Source organism: Pseudoliparis swirei, chromosome 5 (genome assembly GCF_029220125.1).
Source record: "Pseudoliparis swirei isolate HS2019 ecotype Mariana Trench chromosome 5, NWPU_hadal_v1, whole genome shotgun sequence".
Classification (NCBI taxonomy): domain Eukaryota; kingdom Metazoa; phylum Chordata; class Actinopteri; order Perciformes; family Liparidae; genus Pseudoliparis; species Pseudoliparis swirei.
This window is the reverse complement of record NC_079392.1, coordinates 5,023,847-5,049,193: the sequence shown is the minus strand read 5'-3', so window position 1 is coordinate 5,049,193 and position 25,347 is coordinate 5,023,847. Positions and strand designations below refer to the sequence as shown.

At 44.2% G+C, this 25,347-nt stretch overlaps 1 protein-coding gene across 1 annotated transcript in view; it reads right to left on the bottom strand.

Annotated features, from left to right (window-relative positions):
- Nucleotides 1-8,411: 8,411 nt before the first annotated feature.
- Nucleotides 8,412-25,347, bottom strand: part of syde2 (synapse defective 1, Rho GTPase, homolog 2 (C. elegans)) — a 55,122-nt gene continuing 38,186 nt past the window's right edge. Inside the window, exons 6-8 of the mRNA XM_056414672.1 lie at nucleotides 16,951-17,132; nucleotides 15,806-16,037; nucleotides 8,412-11,836 (exon numbers count right to left, since the gene is read on the bottom strand). Coding sequence (XP_056270647.1) covers nucleotides 11,127-11,836; nucleotides 15,806-16,037; nucleotides 16,951-17,132 — 1,124 coding nt within the window. The 3' untranslated portion in view covers nucleotides 8,412-11,126. The remainder of the gene's footprint in view (nucleotides 11,837-15,805; nucleotides 16,038-16,950; nucleotides 17,133-25,347) is intronic.

Here is a 25,347-nt window from a genome sequence, read left to right as displayed (position 1 = left end):
GTGTGTTGATAGAGATATGTGTTTATTAAAGTCACCCAGTCGTCCCTCTGGCTCTGAGAGTAACTACACACACACACACACACACACTGCTGATCAGGCTGCAGCGCGAGGCCGGACCCTCGGGGTCAGGTTTAATTTTTTTAAAACTTTTAACACACTCTAAAATAATTGTACTGTAGTAGTATAACTTTGAGGGAAAATATACTTTATATGTAAGTCCTGTGCAATTACTTAAATGTTCTTCTTTAAACTTTGTTTTGGTATATTTTAAAATGTATATAATCTAAATTTGCATTGAAACAAAGTATTTAAAGCACATTTGATAAATACTGAGTTTCAAAATACCAAATTTTTTGTAATTAGTAAGTAAACTTATTGATCCTATTATTTTCATATATTTATTATATACCAAATGTATACTTAAAAAAGATTACAGTATGAATTAATATTTGAAACATTGATAGACGATGCATTTTACATACATAGAGACAGCTTTATAAATAGTGCAGCTACGTTGTTCAGCATAAGATGTTTAGGTAATAATGCTATTGATGCTATAAATATATATATATTAATATATACAATAATATATACATATATATGTATATATATAAATATACATATATTAATATATATATATATATATATATTGGGTGATAGGAGAGCCGCTATAGTCCGCAGCTATTGGCAGGTGATGGACAGCAGCACAATGACTGGCCTTTAAACATTGTCAACAAGAACAAGTCAGCAAAAAAACTAAAAAATAGTGTGGCATTAATTTGAGTTTCAATTTCCACCACAAGAAGTGAGACTTTGAACTTTTGTCACATTGTCTCACAACATTTCTCAGAATGCTGTTTCTCTGAATCTCTCTGGGCTCTATTGCTTTGGCTCCTCCACGGGGGATAACATCAGCAACAAGGCCTCAGAGTGCCGGGTCCTCCTCGGGTCGAGAGCAGCCCGGAAAACCCGTCGTCACAATCTGCCAGGAAGAAGAAGAAGAAGAAGAAGAAGAAGAAGAATTGTAGGGACAGAGAGAGAAAGAGAGGGGGGGAGGGGGGGTCGCTGCATAATATAGGGCAGATGTCTTTTGCCAGGTTTTCTTCACACTGCGTTTGCGATGCCTCAAAGGGGGGAAAGGAGAGGCTGGAGAGAACACATGAACAACATTAAATACACACAGAGAGTGTGACCGACGGAAAGAAAATATAGAAGATGGCAAGAGATGGAGAAAAAAAAACAAGAGTCGTTCCCCCTCTCTCAAGAGGCGTGAGCTGTGGTCGACATCAACCTGGGCACGACTCATTCACGGGGACGGTCCTGTCACGGGGGAGAATAGGGGGGGGGGCTGATGCGAGGGGTGCACATATGGCACCCCGGGGTGACAAAAGAGGGGTTCTGCTCTCCGGTCGTCAAACCTCAAACCTCTCTGGGAATTCTGTTTTGCAGTCTCTCTCTCTCTCTCTCTCTCTCTCTCTCTCTCTCTCTCTCTCTCTCTCTCTCTCTGCGGAGCCTCTCACTTTCTCCCAGGCCAGCTCAGGAATGTGCTTTCTAAAAAACCAACACACACACACACACACACATAGAGGGAGTGTCCTCACCTTCTCCGGTTAGTTATTAGTGTAATGGCTGATGCATATAATGTTGCGCAATGTGCTGGCTTGTAACTTAACCCTGTGGGGTCTGGGCTCATCTTTACACAATTTCTTAAATTCACCTTTTAAAGACTCTTGGATTATGACACATATCCATATGTTTTACATTTTTTTTAAAAATTGCAGAACAAGCTCAGCTCTCAATTGTCCTTAAGGCACAAGTGTAAAGAGATAACATTGCCCTATAAATGAAAATGGTGACGCTCCACGTAGATTATGCAGAGACGCTGGTTGCGGATGAAGCTCTGCTGCGTTGCATTCACTCTCCTCTAATGTTTGGGACAATGGGAAACAGCAGCCATAAGCCCAGTTACCGCCCCGACCCCCCCCAGCAATGAAGGGTATTCACCACGATGTCAGATTTTCCGCACTTTGATTTCTTCATCTAAATCCGAGAGATTACCGAAAAACAAACGCAACAATATCAATCTGTATCTAAGGGCCGGCCGGGTCTCTATACGAGATGGATTTTCGTCAGTCCAATTTTTTAATTTTATTTTTTATTATCACCGGTTCTTTCAAGTTTTCAAGGCCAGATCCTGGGGAAACAATGTGAGCAGATGCCGGGCAGGAGGGGCTGTAAATCTGGCCTGGCGAATTAAGCCATTGCGGGGGGTCCGCTGTCTAAACCCTGCACATTTCACTCATGGTCATCCAGGTTGGGCCCCATACACAACAACGTCACAGGTGGGTGTCCTGCCTCTGAGAAAGAGATGACCTCAGAGCAGCCGCTCGAGCTGCTGAAATGATCACCACAGTTAAATCATCAGGCTGCGTTTCATTGCCGCGAAACTGTAAAAAAGCCATTTCTCTTTTTAAAACCTGCGAGAGGCTGTCGGTAGGTTTCATTTGTTGACCCTTGACCTCTTGAGAGATCAGGTGACCAGGGCACTGCTGTGGAATGTTCCCGCTTGACTCCTTTTTTTTCATTTTCTAATTTCTAAGCTCTCGACAGTTTGGATTCTTGTCATTTGACTGTGTGTGTGTGTGTGTGTGTGTGTGAGAGAGAGAGAGAGCATGTGGACATGTGTATGCTCTCTTTATAGTCAATAATTGATGATAGAAAACTCAAGGTTGCTATCTTTTTTTTTGAGCTGAAAGAGTTCATCAACTTAAATAAATAAATAATATCCAAAAATAAATGAAATATATATAGATGTACTTATGGATGTGTTCTTTCTCAAGAGATTGATTCTTTAAGACTGATGTGCAGTTGAGAGTGCTGATAAAAGTCAAGAATATTTCTTCAAACTTATTTCCCCCCCCCCCCCCCAAAAATGACTTTCATGCTCGTTACCGTTCCAACGTCTCTCACTATTTTTTAAAATACGATTTATTAATACCTTCTTTATACTCTTTTCAATCTTTCCACTCATCATCATTCATATACTGCCCTTGTTTACTCGTTCTTTTGTGGAGTACCCCCAGTTCTTCAGAGCTTTTCCTTCCTTGCTCGAGCATGCTGTGCCAAGCAGCGTGAAGGACTGATGTTCTGCCGCTTGGTCTACGACTTCAAAAGAAGGCCCTCCTGTGAGGAAACATTCACCATATTTTCTGCCAGAGGAATTCAGGTTTAAATGCACATTGAGAATTTTTTGCCATAAACCCCAAATCAGGATGGTCTCTTCAGAGTGGGATCTGTCATCTATCAGTCCCATCAGAGCAAACCTTCACGTCTTTCTGATGGAAAAGTGTTTATTCTATCATCAAGTGATGGCAACAGACACACAGACAGTACTTGAAAGATACTGTAACAAAGCTTAATCAAACTAGAACGGGCACTCGGTAGAGCGCATACCTTCACATATCACAATATTGGGCATTGAATTATGAACATTTTGGCATTAGTTGCATGCCAATTGTATAGAAATTGACCACGCTATGGTAAAAAGAAGATGTTGACCTTTTCATGACCTTGACCTTTGACCCGATCGATCCCAAAATCTAATCAAATAGTCCCCGGATAATAACCAATCATCCCACCAAATTTCATGCGATTCGGTTTAATACTTTTTGAGTTATGCGAGTAACACGCATACAAATAAATAAATAAATACACGGCGATCAAAACATAACCTTCCGCATTTTCCATGCGAAGGTAATTAAGTTAAAAGACAAAACACACCTCAGTCAAAGGAACAGTTTCACGTCTTGTGAAGTCTTCTTGGTTGCTTTCTTGTGAGAAGATCAACACCGCTCGTGTATCCGTGTGGAATATGAAGCTAGCTACCACCAGCAGCTCGTTAGCTTAGCTTAGCACAATGACTAGAAGTGGTTAGACAGAATCCCCGGTCATTTTATTAACGCTTTAGATGTTGCATAGTTTATATAAAGTGTAAATTATTGTGTCAGAAATACGAACGGTGAAGATTTCGCCAGCTTTGCACAGAGCTAGGCTAGGCTAACTGTTTCTGTTCTTTGTGCTAAGCTATGCTAACCGTCCGCTGGGCTGTCGCTTCAAATTCACCCGACAGACACGAGAAAAGTGTTGAATTTCTCATCTAGTTCTCAGCAAGAATCGAAATATCATACGGGTGGAACTATCGCGTTAAGAAAAGAGGCTACCCCAGCTAGTAGTTAGCGTCAAAGAGACAGCGGGCGAACGGAGTTCTCCTCCTGACAGCTGGAGAGCGCTCCGCTGACGGGAGGCAGGCGACAGCGTCGCTCCGTTTCCCCTTCAGGGAACAAAGTCACCGGCGTGCCTGGTTTCAGCGCGATGTTGCAGGCCGGGTCGGGAGGATGAATCGCCACACAAGGTGCGCCGCCTGCGAGTTCATCCAACCCGCGGAGGCCCGGACGCTCTCGTTGAGCCCGGAACCGCAGCTGCTGCCGAAAGATTCTTTTCAGTCTCACCTTTCACATTTTTTCTCTCCTATCAAGTGGAGCGAACCCTCAACCTCATCCTGTCCCCGACGGTGAAAGGAGATTGCTCTACGGTCTGGGAGGGGGGGGTGATGAGCAGCTTATACCTCTCGGAGGGATTAGCTTTATTAAAATGAAATATTCTAGTCCTGACTGACAGAGCAATGGAGGAGGACAGAGGAGAAGGCCGTACGTTGCGCGAGGGCCCCCGTCCCCCGAGGATCTGAAGCGCCGCTCCTCTGTGTTCTCCTTCACCTCTCGCTCTCTCCTCATCTTATCCCCCTTCTTCTTCTTTTTTTCTTTTTTTTTCTTCTTTTTTTCTTCTTCTTTGACCGGTCCGCTCTCTCATCATCACCGCGGTGCAGAACAGGCGGATTCTGTCAGCGGGCGCGACAAGAGATCTGCACCCAAAAAGCCCTCAGATGAGCTGCCAAGAACAGGGGCCGGACTGTAAGGGGAACAAAAGACCCCCCCCCCTCCTCCCCATCTAAAAAATACATAAAAAAACATCAGAAAAGCCTGAAACCTTGGTCCAATGTGTTTAATAGCCCGACTATTGAAGGGCACTGCCTGTATGGAATGTGGGCCCAGGAATCACATTTTCCCAGCAATTACCCAGACTTATCTCGCCCATGTTCACGAGCAGCGAACGGCTCGTGCAGGAGGACATTAAATGTGCCAGAAGGACTGAGCGGCGCTGAATATGACTTTATAATTTGTACCATAATGACTTGTAGACTGTGGCGGTAATCCTCTTCATGCATGTAAAGCCACGCTTGAATCAGAAGACCACGAACGCACCGCGGTTGCGTCGTGTGCCGAGACTCGTCGAGACGCACCGCGAGTCTCTTGTCGGCCGGGTTTGTTTCATCCCCCGAAACAACAAAGAAAGCGTTCAACTCGTTTTAAACTTTGATTATCTCCCTGCAACAATCTCCTCTTTTTCATCCTGTGGAGGTGGAGTGGACCACGTGTTTCTCATCTGAAGAGCGCTCTTTGTGTGGATGCTTTGAGGCTGGTCACCCCGGCTACACACGCGTACCACTTCTTGGTAAACGTGGCGCTGAGAGAGTAAACACTTCCATGTTTACCTTCGCATTGAAAATGCGGAAGGTTGTGTTTTGATCGCCGTGTATTTATTTATTTATTTGTTTATTTATTTATTTATTTGTATGCGTGTTCCTCGCATAACTCAAAAAGTATTAAACCGAATCGCATGAAATTTGGTGGGATGATTGGTTATTATCCGGGGACCATTTGATTAGATTTTGGGATCGACCGGGTCAAAGGTCAAGGTCAAGGTCATGAAAAGGTCAACATTTTCTTTTTATCATAGCACGGTCGATTTTTATCCAATTGACATGCAACTAATGCCAACATGTTCATAATTCAATGCCCAATCTTGTGATATGTGAAGGTATGCGCTCTACCGAGTGCCCGTTCTAGTTCGACCATGTTTTATATGATTATGAACACGTGGATTTTAAACGTCTGCCCCTGTCGTTTCATCTTGGATAACGCTCCTCTTTCCTGTAAATAAATAAATAAATGAATGAAACAAAGACGGTGTGTTTTTGTGGTTGGCTGGTTGACTCAAAGGTCAGCAGAGATTAAGGGCGCAGGGGAGCGAATGAGAAGAAGGGGAGAGAAAAAGCTCCGGTTCCACATGCAGGTGGCTGTCGAGGATGTTTACCTGAAGACGCTCGTATCTCGCGGAGCTCCCGGATTAGAAAACGAACAAAAGTTGAGTCGAGTTCACTTCAGTCAGACATCCTGATATCGAGTGGCTGCTCTGACTATCCAAACATGGCTGCGCTGTTATTATGTCTACCTCTGTCTCCATATGGGATTTCCACTCGTGCTTTTATTGGGCCTGGAAGAAACACTTTTAAAATTGGCTCCTTTCTTCCCCAGATATATAATAAAGAAGGAATAAAAAAAATGGAAGAAACAAGAATTCACTGTTTTTGTAATCTTTTTTTTTTTTTTTTCATCAAAAGACCCCAAATAGTTTTTTTACTCACAGGGACATTAATATTATTATTATTAACTCTGTGTTTCCAAATTATATACATTTAAAAACAGTCACTTAAATATTTGGCTCCATCGCCTGCAAAATTCCAGTCTGAGTGTTTTTGAGCGTTTAAATGGCGGTAGATGTTTTTTCTTCTTCTCTTCACTGGGGATACACAGCAGGGCTTTAAGGTGCAGACAGGTATGTGTACATGCCGTACCCTCCAGCTTTCTCCTACCTGTTCAAGGCAGTCATCAACATGTGATACGGAGCCACGGTGGGGGACATCAAACGAGGCTGAAAACCATTTAGTGCTGAAAGGCCCATGGCTGCTCTGACTTCTCATACGAGCTGCCAAAAGATATGCATCTCCTCAGGTGGAGGCGCTCGGGCGATGATTGTACGGTCCTGATTTTACGGTCCTGATTTGAGATCTCATTCTGGAGAGGAAAAATACACTTTAAATGACATGTAACTATTTCTGCACACTGCTTTTGAGCCGACGTGTTGTTCTACGTTTAGGTTCATTCTCTCACAAGTGCATCCGGTCATGTTTTTTTTTTTGGTTGGAGCCACAGTGAAAGTGCAACCTTCACTAACCCGGCTAAATGCAGCTGCATTCTGGGAATGTCCCTGAAGCTGGAAGTCGTTCTGGGAGATTCCCACAAGTCAACAAGGGCAATTCCCCAACTTATTTAGAGGCCGGGTTACCGCGCTCCCACAGCGAAGACACGCATCTACAAAAATAACAAGAGTCCAGTTTACAACTTCTGGTTTCCAATAAAACAAAGATGGTGTTTAGAATGGTTTGGGGAAATGTGGCAGCACTCGTAATTTTTAGTCATTTAAACAAGAGTGCTGTGATTTCTGGAACAGAATAACCAGTTTAGTTTTTTAATTTTATACACGTTTTTTGTGAATGAATTCTGGCTTGTCTATTTTTGTAGGTGTGATGAGTCAGATGTGAACTGTTCCTTTAACCCTCCTGTTACCTTTCGGGTCAATTTGATCCCATTCAATGTTTAACGTCGGTGTTCTTTGGGGTCAATTTGACCCCAGGCTGTTTTTCACTGTGTCAAACATAGAAGAAATATCAACTTTTTTTATATATTTAAAGGGATATTTAGGTAGTCAACAAACAAACATAAAGTACCTCACACTTAAACTTGGGAAACAATATTATTTCTAATAATTTTCTGGAGGTTTTAATTGCTGGGGTCAAATTGACCCCGAGGGTAAAATATGTTAGTAAATGTGAAGGTAACAGGAGGGTTAAATCGCAGGCGTCAAACACAAGGCCCGCGGGCCGAATGTGGCCCTCCACGTCATTTTATGTGGCCCCTGCCGGCTTGAAAGACATATGTCTTCAGGAAATGAAATGGATTTATATTATAAAATTACAGAAATGTTCTTATGTACAATATTCCTACACTCGAATAAACAACAATCAAATGCAAAGAGAGATATTTAACAATATGTTCGGGAGTAGTTATTATTATTATTTTTATTGAAAAGGGACCATGTACAGTTAAAACTGATGCACTGTACCAGATTGTAGCTAGAGTGTAAACAGTGTTTCAGTTGCACCGGCCCTTTAAGAGGCAGCCGTGACGCTGATGTGGCCCACGGAGAAAATTAGTTTGACACCCCTGCTTTAAATGTATTATTGACTGTGAAATCCAGGTGTTTTTTCTGAACTTTTTTACATCGCTGTATAATCAGATCTGTGAAATACTGTACCAGTTAGAGAAAAGATTTAGTGATTGTTTAATTCTGGTTATTCAAGGTGATACTGCAACTTAAACCTGGCTGTTCATTAATAATAAAGTAAAAAGTAGGAAATGCTCAATCTATGTGGCAAAAAAGAGTCAGTCCACATGTAAATGTAAAATAATATACTTTATTATGATCATACATTTCTCAGGATCAATACAAAACTTTTTTTGTTTTGTTTATTGATGCCTTCCATGTGACATTTTCTCTCCAAAGGACAAAGAGGACAAGACAGAAAATGTACAATCCAAGATGTAACACACCCAAAAAAAAAACATTATGCAGTTGCTAAAATATTGCAAAGGATATTGCCACTGCGAAGGAAAAAAACGAGTGTATTTCTTTAAGAAAAGAAAAACTGAAAACAAGACTGCAGATAACAATTTGAGTTGCGATTATTTCACAGTGGAAATGAAAAGGCCGTATTCTCAGATAATGCTGAATATATGATGTGTACTATGGAAGTTTCACAAAGTACATCACTGTCATCACGTGTGAGTCCTCTGGAGAAAAGCTTGACCAGTGCGGTCATCTGTGTATTGAAGGAACGGGACGACGAACAAACGAGCATACATTACAAAATAAGTCTTTTTACACATAAATATCAAATACAAAAGGCGTGAGAGAAAGAGCCTCGTTTATGTCAATAAAGCTTTTGACCATGCAACGTTCAGTTCCGTAAAAAAACAACAAAACCAGCGATAATCATCATAAACAGAGCGTAGTCCACCACAGACACAAAGCAATATCAAATATATACACACAATGCAATAAAAATATCACTTTTCTCTGCAAGAGCACGATTTTATCACATATTTTTTACTGCTAAAGTTGTACCATTAGTCCAGCACAGATGTGTCCAGGTAGCTTGAAGGGAGGAAAAGCGACGACTTCGACACGACGAGGTCATCGCAAGTATTTAAATACGCCATTGAAATAAGAAGCTGTAAAAAATAATATACTCCGAATACATTTATATCATAATTATATACATGTACAGGTTAAATACTGATCGTGCTGAATCCCTGGATCGCTAACAACGTCCGTTGTCAAAAAATGTCGGCAGCTAGCTAAGTCGTGCTAACCGTAGCCCTCCGCGCAGAGCTTTCTGAACTTGTGCTTCACATTTCGGCAAAAAAAGACGGGAGAAGCGGAAAGTCGACCGGTCGGTGGTATTTAAAGGAATAATTCCACGTGTTTAGAAATGGAGCTGATTTGATTTTTCTGCGGAGAGGTATCGAAGATTGATAAGTGAGCTAATCTAAGCTAATCCAAGCTAATCTGAAAGACCCAATGCTAACACAGGAAACAGGAAAGGGTTGCCTCCAGTCTCGACGCTAAACGTAGCGAAACTAAGATCATGTTTTTCTCGTTCTAGCCTAATATTTAGCACACATACACAAACACGTCATCATCAATCCTCTCGACTAACTCTCGCACAAGAAAGGGAAACGAGCTCATTTACCAAAGCGTTGGGAGTAAGTAAATATGATGCCACGTGAAACCCATTTGATCTGTTTTAGTTGCCTCGCTTAAAATCTAATGCATCTCTATTGTTCAGAGATAGAGTTCTATTGTGTGCCTGGACACGTGCGTCTAAACATGTCACACTTTACAGAACGTAAATACATTTCAAGCCATATCATATGTCTTATTTATCTTTCATAGGAGTTTTTTTTCTCCGTGGCGGCTGTTTCTCCCACGGTCCGTGAACTAGCATGACGATCTACACTACTGCCTGCCTTATAAGTGCATTATTGTTGTACACCATTTTGTGTCTCATACCTCGATAGAAAAGATCTCTGCTGCCTTAAAAAAGAGAGGAAATCCACCCTGAAACAGAATGTACACGGGTTCCTCCGATGATCTTTGTATTACTAAACCCTGTTTACATGCTCTAGATTTCCCGTTCAGCATTGGAGACTTATCTTCTGGTCAATAAGAGGGTTCAATAAAACAAAGGGATTTTTTTTTTCATCCGCTGCCAAAAACGATAGAGGCCCCGAAGAAAACCGCCATTTCCTCGGCACATTCTTCAATTCATTTAATAAAAAATATTTTTTGGGATCAAATTCTTAAATCGCAACGCCTAATGTATCACATATTTTTTTGGGGGCCTACCACTGTTGCGTAAGTGTCCAAAAGCTGCTTCAGAAGCGTGCCAACAAAATACTTTTGGTCGAAAACTCTAGAAGGCACTGGGATGTTTTGGTAAAGGAAAATGGTAAATTTCAAAATAAAGTACATCGGGAATTTTGCCCGGAATAACATCAGCATCACCGCTTAAAAGATTGCATGAGTGGAGCCCCTCTGCTAAATAACATAACACACTTTCCAATGTAAAATCATATCTCCATAACGTCACAGAGGTTGTCAACACTGTGTCGAGATCACGCGACGAGGGGAATGCATCGTATTTCAGGGTGGAATTTCCTCCTGACGTACCACCTTCACACAATTAAGGCACCGTTTAAACCCCTGAGGGGTCGATGGGTTCTTCTAATAAGAAGAGAAGCGACAATAACAACAACAACAACAACACGGGAAGAAAAGGAAAAAAACACGGAACCGGACCGTAAAAAAAAAAAAAAAAACGTACGACACGAAAGTAACAACTTTAAGGAATGTCTGCGGGTAAAAAATAAAAAATACGCCAGAAGTGCCCCGTTGCATTTCTTCTCACCTCGTCCTTTAGTCGTGTGTTTTTTTGCACAGGCGCTGAATACTGAAGCACCTCGAACGGTAAAGAAGGTCTCCCCGTCAGGCTCTGTGAGTGTGTGTGTGTGTGTGTGTGTGTGTGTGTGTGTGTGTGTGTGTGTGAGTCAGTATCCTACGTTCAGCTTGTTCTTGTTGAGCTCTCGCTCCAGGTTTCCTATCAGGGTGTCGATGCTCTCCTGCAGGTCTCGGAGGTTGACCCGGTTGCTGAGCACGGGGCTGATGTCCTGGATCTTCATGTAGGCCTGGTAGGCGTGTTCTATGGGCAGACGAGGAGGCAGGATATGCTCGCACATCCTCTCCTCCTCCTCCTCCTCCTCCTCTTCCTCCTCCATGTCCTCTAACGTCTGCCCGTTGCTTGTCTCACTCTCAACTTCCTCCTCCTCCTCCTCGTCCTCGTCCTTCACGTCCTCGTCTCCCGGAGGATGCTCCTGCTCGACAGGAGCATCCTCCGGCGTTGTGACCCTCTGCCCGTTATCCTCCTCCTCCTCCTCCTCCTCCGTCTCCCGCCGCACCTCCTCGGCCGCCGCCTCCGTGTCCTCAGAGGCCACATCGTCGTAGTCCGCCTCCTCTTTGTCGGCAGGCAGCAGAAATTGACACGGGGAGTAGCTCTCGCCGCAGGTGCTCCAGTCGCCGGCGTAGCGGTTGCTGGGGCTGTCCAGGCGTCCCGGCTTGGGCCGCAGGACGCCCGCCATCTCCGCCTCGGAGAGGTTGAGGACCTGGGGACGCTCTCTCCTCCGCCGTAGGGGAGGAGCTAAGAGGAGGTCCGGTGAGGCTGCAGGGCGCTGAGAGGAGGAGCGGCCGTGAGGGTCCACGACTGGAGGAGAGACAAAAGAAAACGGCGGGAGTTAATTAAATGTGCAGAGGATCATTTGGATGGTTGAGGAATGGTTCTACATTTTGGGAAAACACACTTATTTTATTACAGTTAAATTAGAAGATTAAAAATAATTCTGTCCAGCCAGCAGCTGGTTAGCTTAGCTTAGCTTAGCATAATGACTGGAAACAGTGGGCAACAGTAGGTTTTTTTTAATCTTTGGAAAATAATATTTCCCAGAATGATAAAATATTTGTTTTAAAGGGTTAGTTCACCCAAATTACAAAAGGAGGAAAAAAAACAAAAACATTTTAATCATATACCACTCGTGGTTTCTAGCCATGCAGATATTTTGGGTTTTATTTGCTGTTTTTTTTATACCACCACCCCAATTTTTTCAAAACCAATATCAGCAGAGCAAGATATCAATAAGAGTATAATAATAATATATACAGGACTGTCTCAGAAAATTAGAATATTGTGATGAAGTTCTTTATTTTCTGTAATGCAATTAAATAAACAAAAATGTCATGCATTCTGGATTCATTACAAATCAACTGAAATATTGCAAGCCTTTTATTCTTTTAATATTGCTGATTATGGCTTACAGCTTAAGAAAACTCAAATATCCTATCTCTAAATATTAGAATATCATGAAAAAGTATACTAGTAGGGTATTAAACAAATCACTTGAATTGTCTAATTAACTCGAAACACCTGCAAGGGTTTCCTGAGCCTTGACAAACACTCAGCTGTTATAAATTTTTTTTTTTACTTGGTCTGAGGAAATATTAACATTTTATGAGATAGGATTTTAGAGTTTTTTTAAACTGTAAGCCATAATCAGCAATATTAAAAGAATAAAAGGCTTGCAATATTTCAGTTGATTTGTAATGAATCCAGAATGCATGACATTTTTGTTTTTTAAAATTGCATTACAGAAAATAAAGAACTTCATCACAATATTCTAATTTTCTGAGACAGTCCTGTATAAGTGTGGATATATAGATATATATATATATATATGTGTATATACATATATGTATATATATATATAAATACAGTATATATATATATCCACACACATATATATATATGTATACTGTATATATATATAGATATATATCAATATATATCTATATATATATATAATATTATATTTTTGTTTGTAGTGACCTTTTAAGTCCCCTCTAGTATCCTCATTTTAAAAACATGCCATTTTTTGTAAAATAACTGAGACCACCAAACTTCTATCTTTAAAAACGTATATACCTGGAGAAGTTGTGAGGAGCCCTGGACAAAATAATGTGAACATGCCATGCCGTGCTCAAAGTCAGACGAACACATGCCGACGTCACGCCACCACACGCTGTGACCCCGAGGCCTTCGGTGCTCTTTGTTATCGACCGTCGGACGAAACCAAAACTTTCAAAAATGAACTAAACTCAAGCCCAGTTTGGACATTATAAAAAAATAAACCCTCTGCCTGCGAGCAGCACTCCAGCACCGCCCCCCGGTTACCCGTCTGTCTTTACCTCTGTGTACCTACGCTCGCCGACACGATCGAAAAAAAGGAAAAAAATACAAAAACAAGCGTTAAACGTTACGTACACACAATACTGAGGTGTATGAAAAAAAAGGTTTCAAATATTATCATTCCAAAAAAAAGAAAAAGTGATGACTGGTGTGACACGTGCGGATACAGTGGTGTTGATGTGCAGCGGTTGCATGCCTGGCAACTCTCCTGCGGCTAAACACTGAAGCAATGACCGCCTGCAACAAACAGGGATTATCCCCCATTTAAAGAGACAGCGCGCTATTTAATGTTCCAGACGTGATGCACCGAGGACACGCGTTTAGTTATTAGCCGTCAGCAGAAAAATAAATGAAGGAGGGAATTAGATAAAAATACCGCCGCGTTTGTTGAAATGGGCGAAACGTTCGAATGCTAACGCAAAGAAATGCACACACACACACACACACACACACACACAGAGACATTCTCCTCTTCTGTCTGTCCAACCATATGCACAGTTCACGACAAACACACACAGCACCGCCTCGGACTCTTCGACACACACACACACACACACACACACACACACACACACACACACACACACACACACACACACACACACGCTTGTGCTCTCTCACACTACCTGTAACTAATGTCACTGGTGTCAGATGTCCTTGCGCTCGCCCCAAAGACGTACACACGTGAGGCAACAATGCCTTGGCGGGTCAGGTATGTGTGTGTGTGTGTGTGTGTGTGTGTGTGTGACAGGCGTGAAGAGGCGGCTGAAAATATCGCATAATTGTGAAATGTTCGGGTGAAGCTTCGGGGGCTAAGGTTAAGCCTGGAATGTGTTTAATTATAGTCCAGGCGTCCTCCGCTGCGAGCCGGGAGAAGCAGACAGAACGGAGACGCGAGGGTGTGAACAAAGGCTTGGACCCGGGCCCCCAGAGGCCCGGCCAGGTTACTGCAGGTCATCGCAGGCACCGGCTGCGTGACATCAGCGGCGCAGACTTGAGCGCAGGCTTAAAAATATATATATATATTTTTCTCCAGGCCACTGGACCCCACCTTCTTCCTCCTTTGTGTTCATCTTTCCTCTCAAAGAAAATTGGTTTTTTTTCGCACTTCATCTTTTGAGAATTCGACCAGCAATTATGGGATTTCACAAACCCTGACGTATTCAGTGGGTGCGTTTTCACTCTTCTGTGCGGTTCTTGGCGGGGGGGGGGGGGGGGGGGGGGGAAGAGCTCTGAGGATTGCTGTGCATGCTGTATTTAATTTTTTATTATATTTATTTTTTACATTTTTTAAAGAAATACAGCATGCATGTAAATACAAAAAGTATGCCGTAAGATATATTTTATATCAAATATCTGAATTTTATATTATTATCTGATTTATTTGATGAATAAATAATAATTTAATAAATAAATCCTAATCATTTACGATCAGAATATATAAGCATTTTTGCTTCTACCTATACCTTTTCAGTCTTTCTATTTTTTAATATTATATAGAATAATATTGTATTGTATTACAATGCTTGAATGAATAAAATACACAACAACAAAGATACACTGACACAACGAGATGCTTTTAAATCAATACATTTCTTTCAATTAAGATACAGCGAGCGAGCAAGTTTTTCAGATTGATGACCGTTTTTATAATAAATTGGATTTAAATGTAGTTTGAATCCGTCTCGTCACCAGATGTTTGGATCTTAACGCCGTCTCATCTTTTGGACCCGTGTTGTCGGCCGAGCACGCCGGCTCATTGATCCGAGATGCCGTGAACGCGAGGTTTAAAAAGAAAAGAAAGGAACCACAGTGGGTTGAGGAATATCAAATGAGTTGCTGTGAGCCGCCTCGCAGCTCTTTTCTTTGATGCCCTCCTGAATAATTTAGGACTCGATTGATATCTCACACAGAGCAGACCGCTGCAGCTGTGCAGGCAGACAGATGACCTCTGTGTGTGTGTGTGTAAGTGTGTGTGTGTGTGTGTGTGTGTGTGTGGTAATGGGTCTCTGTCCTCAGTTGGTGTTTTATCTTCAGACGGGGTGCCCCGCCTTAAAAAACAACTTTGGTTTACATTGGGGCTTTACTGGCTGGCCTCTGATTGGCTCAGTCGGGTTTCATCTCCGAGGAGCCGACAGATGGTGGCCAATGCCTATCGGCCTAGTCGTGTGCCACTGGTGGAAAAAAAAAAAACCCTCAAGGATCAAAGCCACCCGGTCCTTTTTTGTGGAGCTGAACCGCAGAGCTGCCGTTGATTCTCATAAGACCCCCCCCCCCTACCCCCCCCCCCCACCCTAAGCCAGCGGGGCGAGAGGCTGTCTGATGTACGTACATTACCCCGATTGTAAAAAACAAAACACCTTGTGGATCCGCATCTCACGTCATGAAATATGAAGACACCGATGCATTCCCAGGTGTTCACCCAGCGCTCACCAGGCCACAGCTGGAGCAGGTAGTGCAGGACCTCGATGTGCTTCTTGAAGTGCAGTGCGCTGGCCAGCTCCTCCGAGTCGATGAAGACCCGGTTGGTGTGGCACGACGCGTCCTGCCGCTGGCTGAGCAGCACCGGGCCGAAGCACACCGCCAGGTTCTGGCACGTCATCTTGTTCACGTCCTGGCACGACGCCACCAGCTTCAGGTGGTCGAGGAGCGTCTGCAGGGTCATCTGAGGCGCACGGAAGGGTACAGACAGAAGAGCCGAGTCATGATTCGCGGTTGTGATGGAAGCACCGGCCGCGGCAGAGCCACGCTGAGGAATCCGCTTCATCGAGGCACGTGCGGCACTGTGTGCATATCAGCGTCGGATACGCACGAGGGCAAAGGGAAAAACTGCCCCGAAGAAATATAATGTTGCCCCTGATATCACGAGGAGGGGCAGAAAATGCCCCCATGATTTCCCTTTCATAATTCTGATAATTTAATAGCGTTTTGTTTTTGTTCTTTGTTGTGTGACCTATCTGTATTGCCTGTACTAGGGAGGGAGAAAAAAATACAAAATTATATATATATATCATTTTTAATTTTAAAAAATGCAAAAATAAGTTATAATTTTTAATAGTAAATGTAATAATAAATAACCACAAAGAAATAAGAAAATAATTGAATATGATTGTCTGATTTATATTTTCTGTTTGTTTTTTGTTCAAAAAATCGAAGAAATCTGTAGACTACTGCCTCAAAGTCTTATTATTGCCATTAAGACAAGTGCTCATATCCTGTAAACCTAAATAAGTATATGTATTATTTTTGATGTAAGGTTAAATGGTATTTCAAAAAGTGCCCCCAATTTCTGATAAACAAACAAACAAATAATTCTTAAACTTAAAAAGGTAACACTTTATTATAACTGCACGCTATGAAGCATTAGTTATGAGTATGGTCCACCTGAAAGGTTTTTTTGGTAATTTCTTGTGAGTTTTTTCCTGATCCGATGTGAGGTCAAAGGTCAGGGATGTCGTATGTGTACAGATTGTAAAGCCCTCTGAGGCCAAATTCTTAATTTGTCATATTGGGCTGTATAAAATAAACTGAATTGAACTTCTGTGACAACAGGAGGAGGGGGGGGGGTCATCGCTCACCCTCTCCACGTCCGGCAGGTTGTCCAGCAGGCCCACGGTGTGCTCTGTGTCCGCCTGGTCGTTCTCGCAGCCCGCCGCCGCGATGCGCAGCGGCCTGGTGGCCATGCAGTCCAACACCGCCTCGTACAGCTGCTTGGTGATCAGAGGGTAAGGCAGCTCGCGCAGGTAGTCCTTCAGCACTCCTGGGGGGGGGGGGGGGGGAATAATACAGCGTGAGGGAAATATATATACAGTGAGCGAACGGATGGAATAAATAAAGAAAAGTTGTTTTGCATCACAGCTGAGGGTCGGTCAGGACTGAGAACACAGGCAGCTTTTTTTTATTAACTCCCTTTTTTTCTTTAGTTTTCAACAACATAAACAAAACGTGTTTTCATACAGTCACTATCTTTGTCAGTTTTTTCAGTCTTAGTACACTCGATATTCAGGTATTCAGTGGACAACACACAGAGAACAATAGACAACAAACGGTGCTCACTCCAAGAAAGAAGAAGAAGAAGAAAAAGAAGAAAAAGAAGAAGGAAGGAAGAGGAAGGAAGAAGGAAAGACGAAAAAGAAGGAAGAAGAAGGAGGAAGTAGATGTGCTCTTGAAAAGTTTTGACCCCTCACTCGTGGCGCTTTCATTTTGTTCACTGCAGAACCGAAAAATAAAGTACTTACAAATACTTTATCTCTGTCTCCCGGTCGTGCAATTGGGTCCTACTTCCTAAGTGTCTGAGATCGTAACAGAACGAACTGACCACATTATGGACCCAGCCGACCCAAGAACGCTTCACGCCGCTCTGTCGGTACAGGGCGTGACGATTTTTCATCACGAGGAAAAACTGGACAAAGTCAGCCCGGAAATACAAGAGCTGAGAGGACGCCAGGCCGGGGTTCAGGAAGAATTATCTACACAGATGCAACAACTGGTTGCCCAAATGAATAATTTTTCACTCATCAACAGACTGCTCCTCCGGTGACGTCATCCACAGCTGAGAATTTGCCTGTCAATACTCCAGCTGACGACCCAGGTCAGGCTGTTTCCTCCACGTTACGGCTGGCTCTTCCGGAGAGATTTTCCGGAGACTCTTCAAATTGCAGAGCCTTTCTGGTACAGTGTGATCTGCATTTTCAACACAACCCAGCAGCTTTTTTATCTGAGCATGGTAAAGTGGCGTTTATTGTGTCTCATTTAACGGGAAGAGCTGCAGCCTGGGCTACTGCAGAATGGTCTAGAGACACCGAACTATGTTACTCATTGGCCGATTTCATAGAGACTATGAGGCGCATTTTGACCACTCATCGCCTGCTACGGAGGCCAGCAGAAGACTGTTTCAAATACGTCAGCTCAACCGTCAGGTGGTTGATTATGCCATCGAGTTTCGTACAGCAGCAGCGGACAGCGGATGGAATCTTCCCGGGCTCTTCGTGACGCCTTCATGACAGGACTTTCGAACCGATAAAGGACCAGCTGGCTCCACTGGAGACACCCGGGATCTGGAATCCTCATCGCTGTGGCCATCCGGATCGATAACCGTCTTCGAAAGAGAGAGGAGCGTCGACGCAACCGAGATGTTATTCCCAGCTTCCAGAATTCGCCTCGGAGGGTCGCGCCGCCAGCGGAGGATTTCCAGCTCATGTTACCGGACCATCAGAGGACTACACTTCCGAATGACTCCGGTGAACCCATGCAGCTTGGAAGAACCAGGCTTTCTCTGGAGGAGAGGCAGCGCCGTCACGGAGGGTTGCTGTTTCTACTGCGGCCAGCCGGGTCATCAACTCGCTTCATGCCCGGGAAAAGATCGTGCTCACCAGTCAAAAGGAGGGGGCTGGTGAGCAAGTTTCCGCAGACTTCCCTCCTCGACCTGTTACTCAGGTAGACATTTGTATTAACAATCAGACCATTGACCAGGGTGTGTTAATAGACTCAGGGGCTGACGAAAGCCTTATAGACTGGGGCCTAGTCAAACAGCTAAAATAAAAACTGTCCCGCTATCTCATCCTGTTAGTGCCAGTGCCTTAGACGGCCGCTTGTTGTTCACAGTTACCCATTGCACTGAGCCCATACAGATTACTATAAATAAGGACCATACCGAGAGCATGCAATTTCATATTTTTTAGTCGACTCAGCACCCGATTATTTTGGGGTTTCCTTGGCTTTAAGATCCACAATCCTCACATAGACTGGCCTTCAGGAAAGTTAAGGAATGGGGAGAGGATTGTAAGGGCAGGTGTAAACTTCGCAACCTGTTAATGCACCAACAGACTCTAGTAGGATCATTATAGATCACCCTGACTATCCTGATCTACACAAGGTACCTTCCTGTTACCATGATTTAAAGAAGCGTTTAACAAGTCTAAAGCCTTGTCGCTACCTCCTCACCGAGATTTTGACTGTCCCATTGATCTCTTACCGCGAGCCCCCATTCCCAAGGGGAGACTTTACTCGATTTCGAGACCTGAGAGAACAGCAATGGATGAATACATCTCCTCTTCACTCAAATCAGGGATTATCCGTCCTTCATCGCTCTCCAGCCGGAGCGGATTCTTTTGTGGGAAAGAAAGACGGGTCTCTGAGACCTTGCATAGACTACAGTCCACTAAATGACATTACGGTGAAGAACCGCTATCCTCTGCCACTCATGTCATCTGCTTTTGAACTGCTTCAAACGGCCAAGATATTCACCAAGTTGGATTTAAGAAATGCATATCACTTGGTTAGAATAAAACAAGGGATGAGTGGAAGACTGGATTCAACACTCAGAATGGTCACTATGAGTACTTGGTAATGCCTTTTGGACTGTGCAATGCACCGCTGTTTTTCAAGCTTTTGTGAATGAGGTTTTTGGGAATTCTTGAATATTTCAGTGTTTGTGTATCTGGATGACATACTGATTTTCTCCCCAGACGCTAAATCTCATGTTAACCATGTCCGCCAAGTTTTGCAGAAACTACTGGATAATCAGCTATATGTCAAGGCAGAGAAGTGCGAGTTCCACACAGAAGAGGTGTCTTTCTTAGGATACATAGTCTCACCTAATCATATCCAAATGGATCCTGCGAAAGTCAGTGCAGTATCCCAGTGGCCCACACCAGACTCCAGGAAAAAGGTTCAGCAGTTCCTAGGATTTGCTAACTTCTATAGGAAGTTTATTAGGAATTTCAGTTCTGTTGCTGCTCCTCTGCATGTTCTGACTTCTCCTAAGGTTCCCTTCAAGTGGACCCCCCAGGCGGATCTTGCTTTCAAACTTCTCAGAGATAGATTCACATCAGCTCCCATACTCACCATTCCAGATCCCCAGCGCCAGTTTATGGTCGAGGTGGATGCTTCCAATGAGGGAATTGGAGGAGTACTGTCTCAACGTTCTGCAGAAGACAACAAGATGCATCCATGTGCTTACCTGTCGCGGAAGTTGACAACGGCAGAGCGGAATTATGACGTGGGAAACAAGGAATTGTTAGCTGTAAAAGCTGCCCTCGAGGAATGGAGACACTGGCTGGAGGGTGCAGAGCAACCGTTTTTAGTCTGGACAGATCACAAGAATCTAGAATATATAAGAAAGGCTAAGCGTCTCAACTCCCGTCAGGCCAGGTGGACACTTTTCTTTAGTAGATTCAACTTCACACTCTCTTTTCGTCCCGGGTCTCAGAATCAAAACCCGATGCTTTGTCTCGTCTTTACGATCCCGAACCACTTGCGGTAGAGCCCAAGACCATCCTTCCACTTAACCGGGTGATCGGAGCCTTTTCCTGGCAAGTGGAGTCAGACGTTAAAGAGGCAAATGTCATGAATCCAGCGCCTAGCGAGTGTCCCAACAATCTGCTGTTTGTTCCTGAGGCTCTTCACTCCAAGGTCATCCACTGGGCTCACTCATCTGTGTTTTCGTGCCATCCGGGAGTAGCAAGAACAATGTTCAGGATTCAACAACGTTTCTGGTGGCCATCCATGAAGAAAAATGTGGCCGAGTATGTAGCGGCTTGTCCGGTGTGTGCGTGTAATAAGACCTCATCTCAAGTTAAGATGGGCTTGCTCCAGCCGCTGCCGATTCCCCATCGTCCTTGGTCACACATTTCGATGGATTTTGTGACAGGATTTCCCTCATCCAGAGGCAAGACTACGGTTCTAACAGTGGTTGATCGATTTTCAAAGATGGCTCACTTCATCCCATTGACCAAGCTTCCTCTGCCAAAGTCACCGCAGAGGTCATGATGAATCACGATTCAGGATCCATGGATTCCCTAATGACATTGTTTCCGACAGGGGTCCACAATTCATTTCCGCCTTCTGGAAAGAGTTTTGTCGACTCATAGGTGCCACCGTCAGCCTGTCATCAGGATATCACCCTCAGTCAAATGGACAGTCGGAGCGCCTGAACCAAGAACTAGAGACTACGCTCGTTGTCTCGTCTCCCGGAACCAGACCACCTGGAGTGACCACCTCACATGGGTCGAGGTTGCCCACAATACCCTTCCCACGGCGGCCACAGGTCTCTCTCCATTCCATTGTGTCAATGGTTTCCAGCCTCCACTTTTCCCTAACAACGAGGAAGAGGTGATGGTTCCATCGGCACATGCCATGATCAGACGTTGTCGCAGAGTTTGGGCTGGTGCTCGCCAGTCTCTTCTCCAGTTCAGCTCGGATGAAGGCTGTTGCGGACGTTCATCGCAGGGTCGCTCCCTCCTACAGTCCAGGCCAAAAAGGGTTTTGGGTCTCTACCAAAGACTTACCACTCCATGTCGCCTCAAAGAAACTGGCTCCGAGATTTGTGGGTCCGTTTCCAGTGTCCAGAGTCATCAACCCGGCCGGACGCTTGCAACTCCCAGGACCTTGAGAGTGCACCCAACGTTTCACGTTAGTAGAATCAAGCCGGTGTGTGAGAGCACACTTGTTCCCGCCTCAAGCCCCTCCACCGCCCCAGTTCTTTGAAGGGGTGACGTTTACAAGGTCCGTAAGCTACTGGAGGTCCGTAATAGGGGAGGGCAAGCAATTCCTGGTAGACTGGAAGGGTTACGGTCCTGAGGCTAGAAGCTGGATAGCTGCTTCATTTATCGTAGACAAGACTCTTATCCACGACTTTTACAATCAGCCTGGGCCATCAGGAGTTGGCCCTAGAGGGGGGGGTACTGTTGTGCACCGACAGATATGCTAGAGAGGTTCAGGTCATTTATGTTCGCTTTCTCTCATTCCAGGCTTCCTGATTGTTTTCACCTGTCATCACACCTGTCTCCTATGCTCATCAGTGTCAGTCCCGCCCTGATTGGTCCCACCTGTGTCTTGTTACCATGTGCTTAAATTCCCCTGTCTCCCAGTGTTCCTTGTCAGTTCGGCTGGTCTTTTGCCATGATCAGGTCGGGTTATGTTGTGCTCTTGAAAAGTTTTTGATCCCTCACTACGTGAGCGCTTTCATTTTGTTCACTGCAGAACCGAAAAATAAAGTACTTACAAATACTTTATCTCTGTCTCCCGGGTCGTGCAATTGGGTCCTACTTCCTAAGTGTCTGAGATCGTAACAAATTAACACGATTTATCTTTTTTTGTTCAGCCAAATAAACATTAAAGTATTTTATTTTATTTTTTTAACCCTCCTGTTACCTTCACCGTGCCGGTGAGGCAGAACATCCGAAACACAACAACAACAACAGCCGGAGTTATATGTGACGACCGCTTCATGGAACAAAACATCCTCTTTGTGCCTCACACACACACACACACACACACACACGGAGCGTATAGGACGACGTGTTTCGGGGCCGTTTTCCATTTCGGTAATTTAAAAGAAAATACACCCAGTTAGTGAGACGTTGTGTGTGAGTGTGTGTGTGTGTGTGTGTGTCTGAAGTGAGGAAGAATACGGCCATTCAGGTAAATCATTAGCCCGCTATGTTTACTCTTGAGTCGTAAACTCCCCCGTGTTGTTGGCCCGATCCACACCAACAGGGGCTCGGGGGGGGGGGGGGGCACACGCCGGGGCATCTACACGGTGGGGTTTTGGTTTTAAACCAGCAAAAAAATATGAACCACATATCCATAATATCGTCTATATTGTTTCCCTCCTGAAGGTTTCTTCAACTTTTTTTCCCCCCTGAAAGTTTTTTCCCCCTTCTATTTCTTGGGAGTTTTCTTCTGATCCGATGTGAGGTCAAAGGTCAGGGATGTCGTATGTGTACAGGTTGTAAAGCCCACTGAGGGAAATTCGGAAATTTGTGATATCGGGCTGTACAAAATTAACTGAATTGAATATCGACACCCGCACAAATTTTAAGTCCCGAAATCAGCGACGAAGAACAATGAACTCCTCAAGTTCATCCTTTTGAAAACATGCACAGTTAAAGCAATTCAGACGACAAGCAGCTAAAAGCATTTTTTTATTTTTATCTAATCCATTCAGACTTTTTCAATGTTCCAAAATGTGCCACCAAAACACTACAAGGCCCACAATGCACTGGGGCACGGCTCTAGCTTTGACCTCTCGTTCAAACAGAGCGGGGGGAGGTCGCTCCTCTTGTCGGCGCCGCAGTCAACGCCTCGCCCGGAGAACAAATGGGGGTTTGTTCCCCCCCCCCCCTCTCTCTCTCTCTTGCTGTCCTGAACGCCCCCACAGCACTAGGGGGGGCCAGAGGAGATGTGTGTGTGTGTGTGTCCGGTGGCACGGCACAGCTTTACACTGTGGGTGGGGGCAGGGGGGGGGGTGGGGTGTGTGTGTGGGGGGGGGGGTTCTTCAACTTTTTTGCATAACCCACAAAAAGAGGAGCAAAATTCTCCCGGCTCCTGAATCTGGGAACAAACAGCAGGCGCTCTCTCTCTACGCGTGTGTGTGTGTGTGTGCGTGTGTGTGTATTAATCAGAACTATGTCTTAATGATTTAAGAACTCTTCTGACACCCACACAGGCACGCAGCTCTTTTGTGAAGTGGCCGCCTGCTTCCCCCTCGGCCGGCCCAGGGTTCAGCTAATCCCCCATGCGTGAGCCAAATACCATCTGTGTTTGTTCGGCAACAAAGGGGGCACTTGTTAATGACTTTCCGTGTCTTCACTGGTGTACTGGTGGTGTACGAGGGGGGGGGGGAGAGTAGAGAAATAGGCTTTGGAACAGAAGAGGCAAATTATAAGGGCCGCAAACAAGGATTGATTACTGTGCCGGGTTGTCAACCGCGTGGGACACACTGGTTTTCATTTTGGGGGGGGGGGGGGGGGATATATCCAGATATGTGGACGGGTTCGCCATCACTGGATCTCTTTAGAAGCTTTGTGTGAAAAAAAATTGTAAAAAAGTTCCCACCTCCAAGAATCTCTATCGCTTGCTAATTAACACGATTTATCTTTTTTTGTTCAGCCAAATAAACATTAAAGTATTTTATTTTATTTTTTTAACCCTCCTGTTACCTTCACATTTACGAACATATTTTACCCTCGGGGTCAATTTGACCCCAGGAATTAAAACCTGCAGAAAATTATTAGAATTAATATTGTTTCCCAAGTTTAAGTGTCAGGTACTTTATGTTTGTTTGTTGACTACCTAAATAGCCCTTTAAATATATAAAAAAGTTGATATTTACCTTCGCATTGAAAATGCGGAAGGTAATGTTTTGATCGCCGTGTATTTATTTATTTGTATGCGTGTTATTCGCATAAGTAAAAAAATATTAAACCGAATCGCATGAAATTTGGTGGGATGATTGGTTATTATCCGGGGACCATTTGATTAGATTTTGGGATCGATCGGGTCAAAGGTCATGGTCAAGGTCATGAAAAGGTCAACATTTTTACCAATTTTTATCCAATTGGCATGCAACTAATGCCAAAATGTTCATAATTCAATGCCCAATCTTGTGATATGCGAAGGTATGCGCTCTACCAAGTGCCCGTTCTAGTTCTTATATGTTTGACAAAGTGAAAAACAGCCTGGGGTCAAATTGACCCCAAAGAACATCGACATTAAACATTGAATGGGGTCAAATTGACCCTAAAGGTACCAGGAGGGTTAAACACATTGAGGTTTCCTGGGTCTGTCCTCTATGCGCACGAATGGAAACGTTCAGGTTTCCAGATTGTCGTACATTGCGGTGAACATTATAATGAAGAAAAACAGCTCTATCAACACTTATTGAAGTCAAAGCATGGAGCTGGTTAGTTGTTGGATGGATGCCAGGAGAGGTTCTGAATCCCTTCGGTCCTCCTCCGACGTGCCGCAGCTCGACTTCCTCCGGCCGGCCTCTGAAGTGTCGCACGCGGACGGATTAACCGCGGAGCAGAGAGACTCCTTCCCGACCACAACACTGAAGATAATCGGTTTTGTCTCGGTGTTGCTCGCGTTGAGAACAGCCCTTTCTGGTCCCTTTGAGCGAATTGTGAGTTGAAACAATGGAGAGCATGTTTTGCAAGCTTCGGATTGAACTCTGATCTCCCCGATAATCC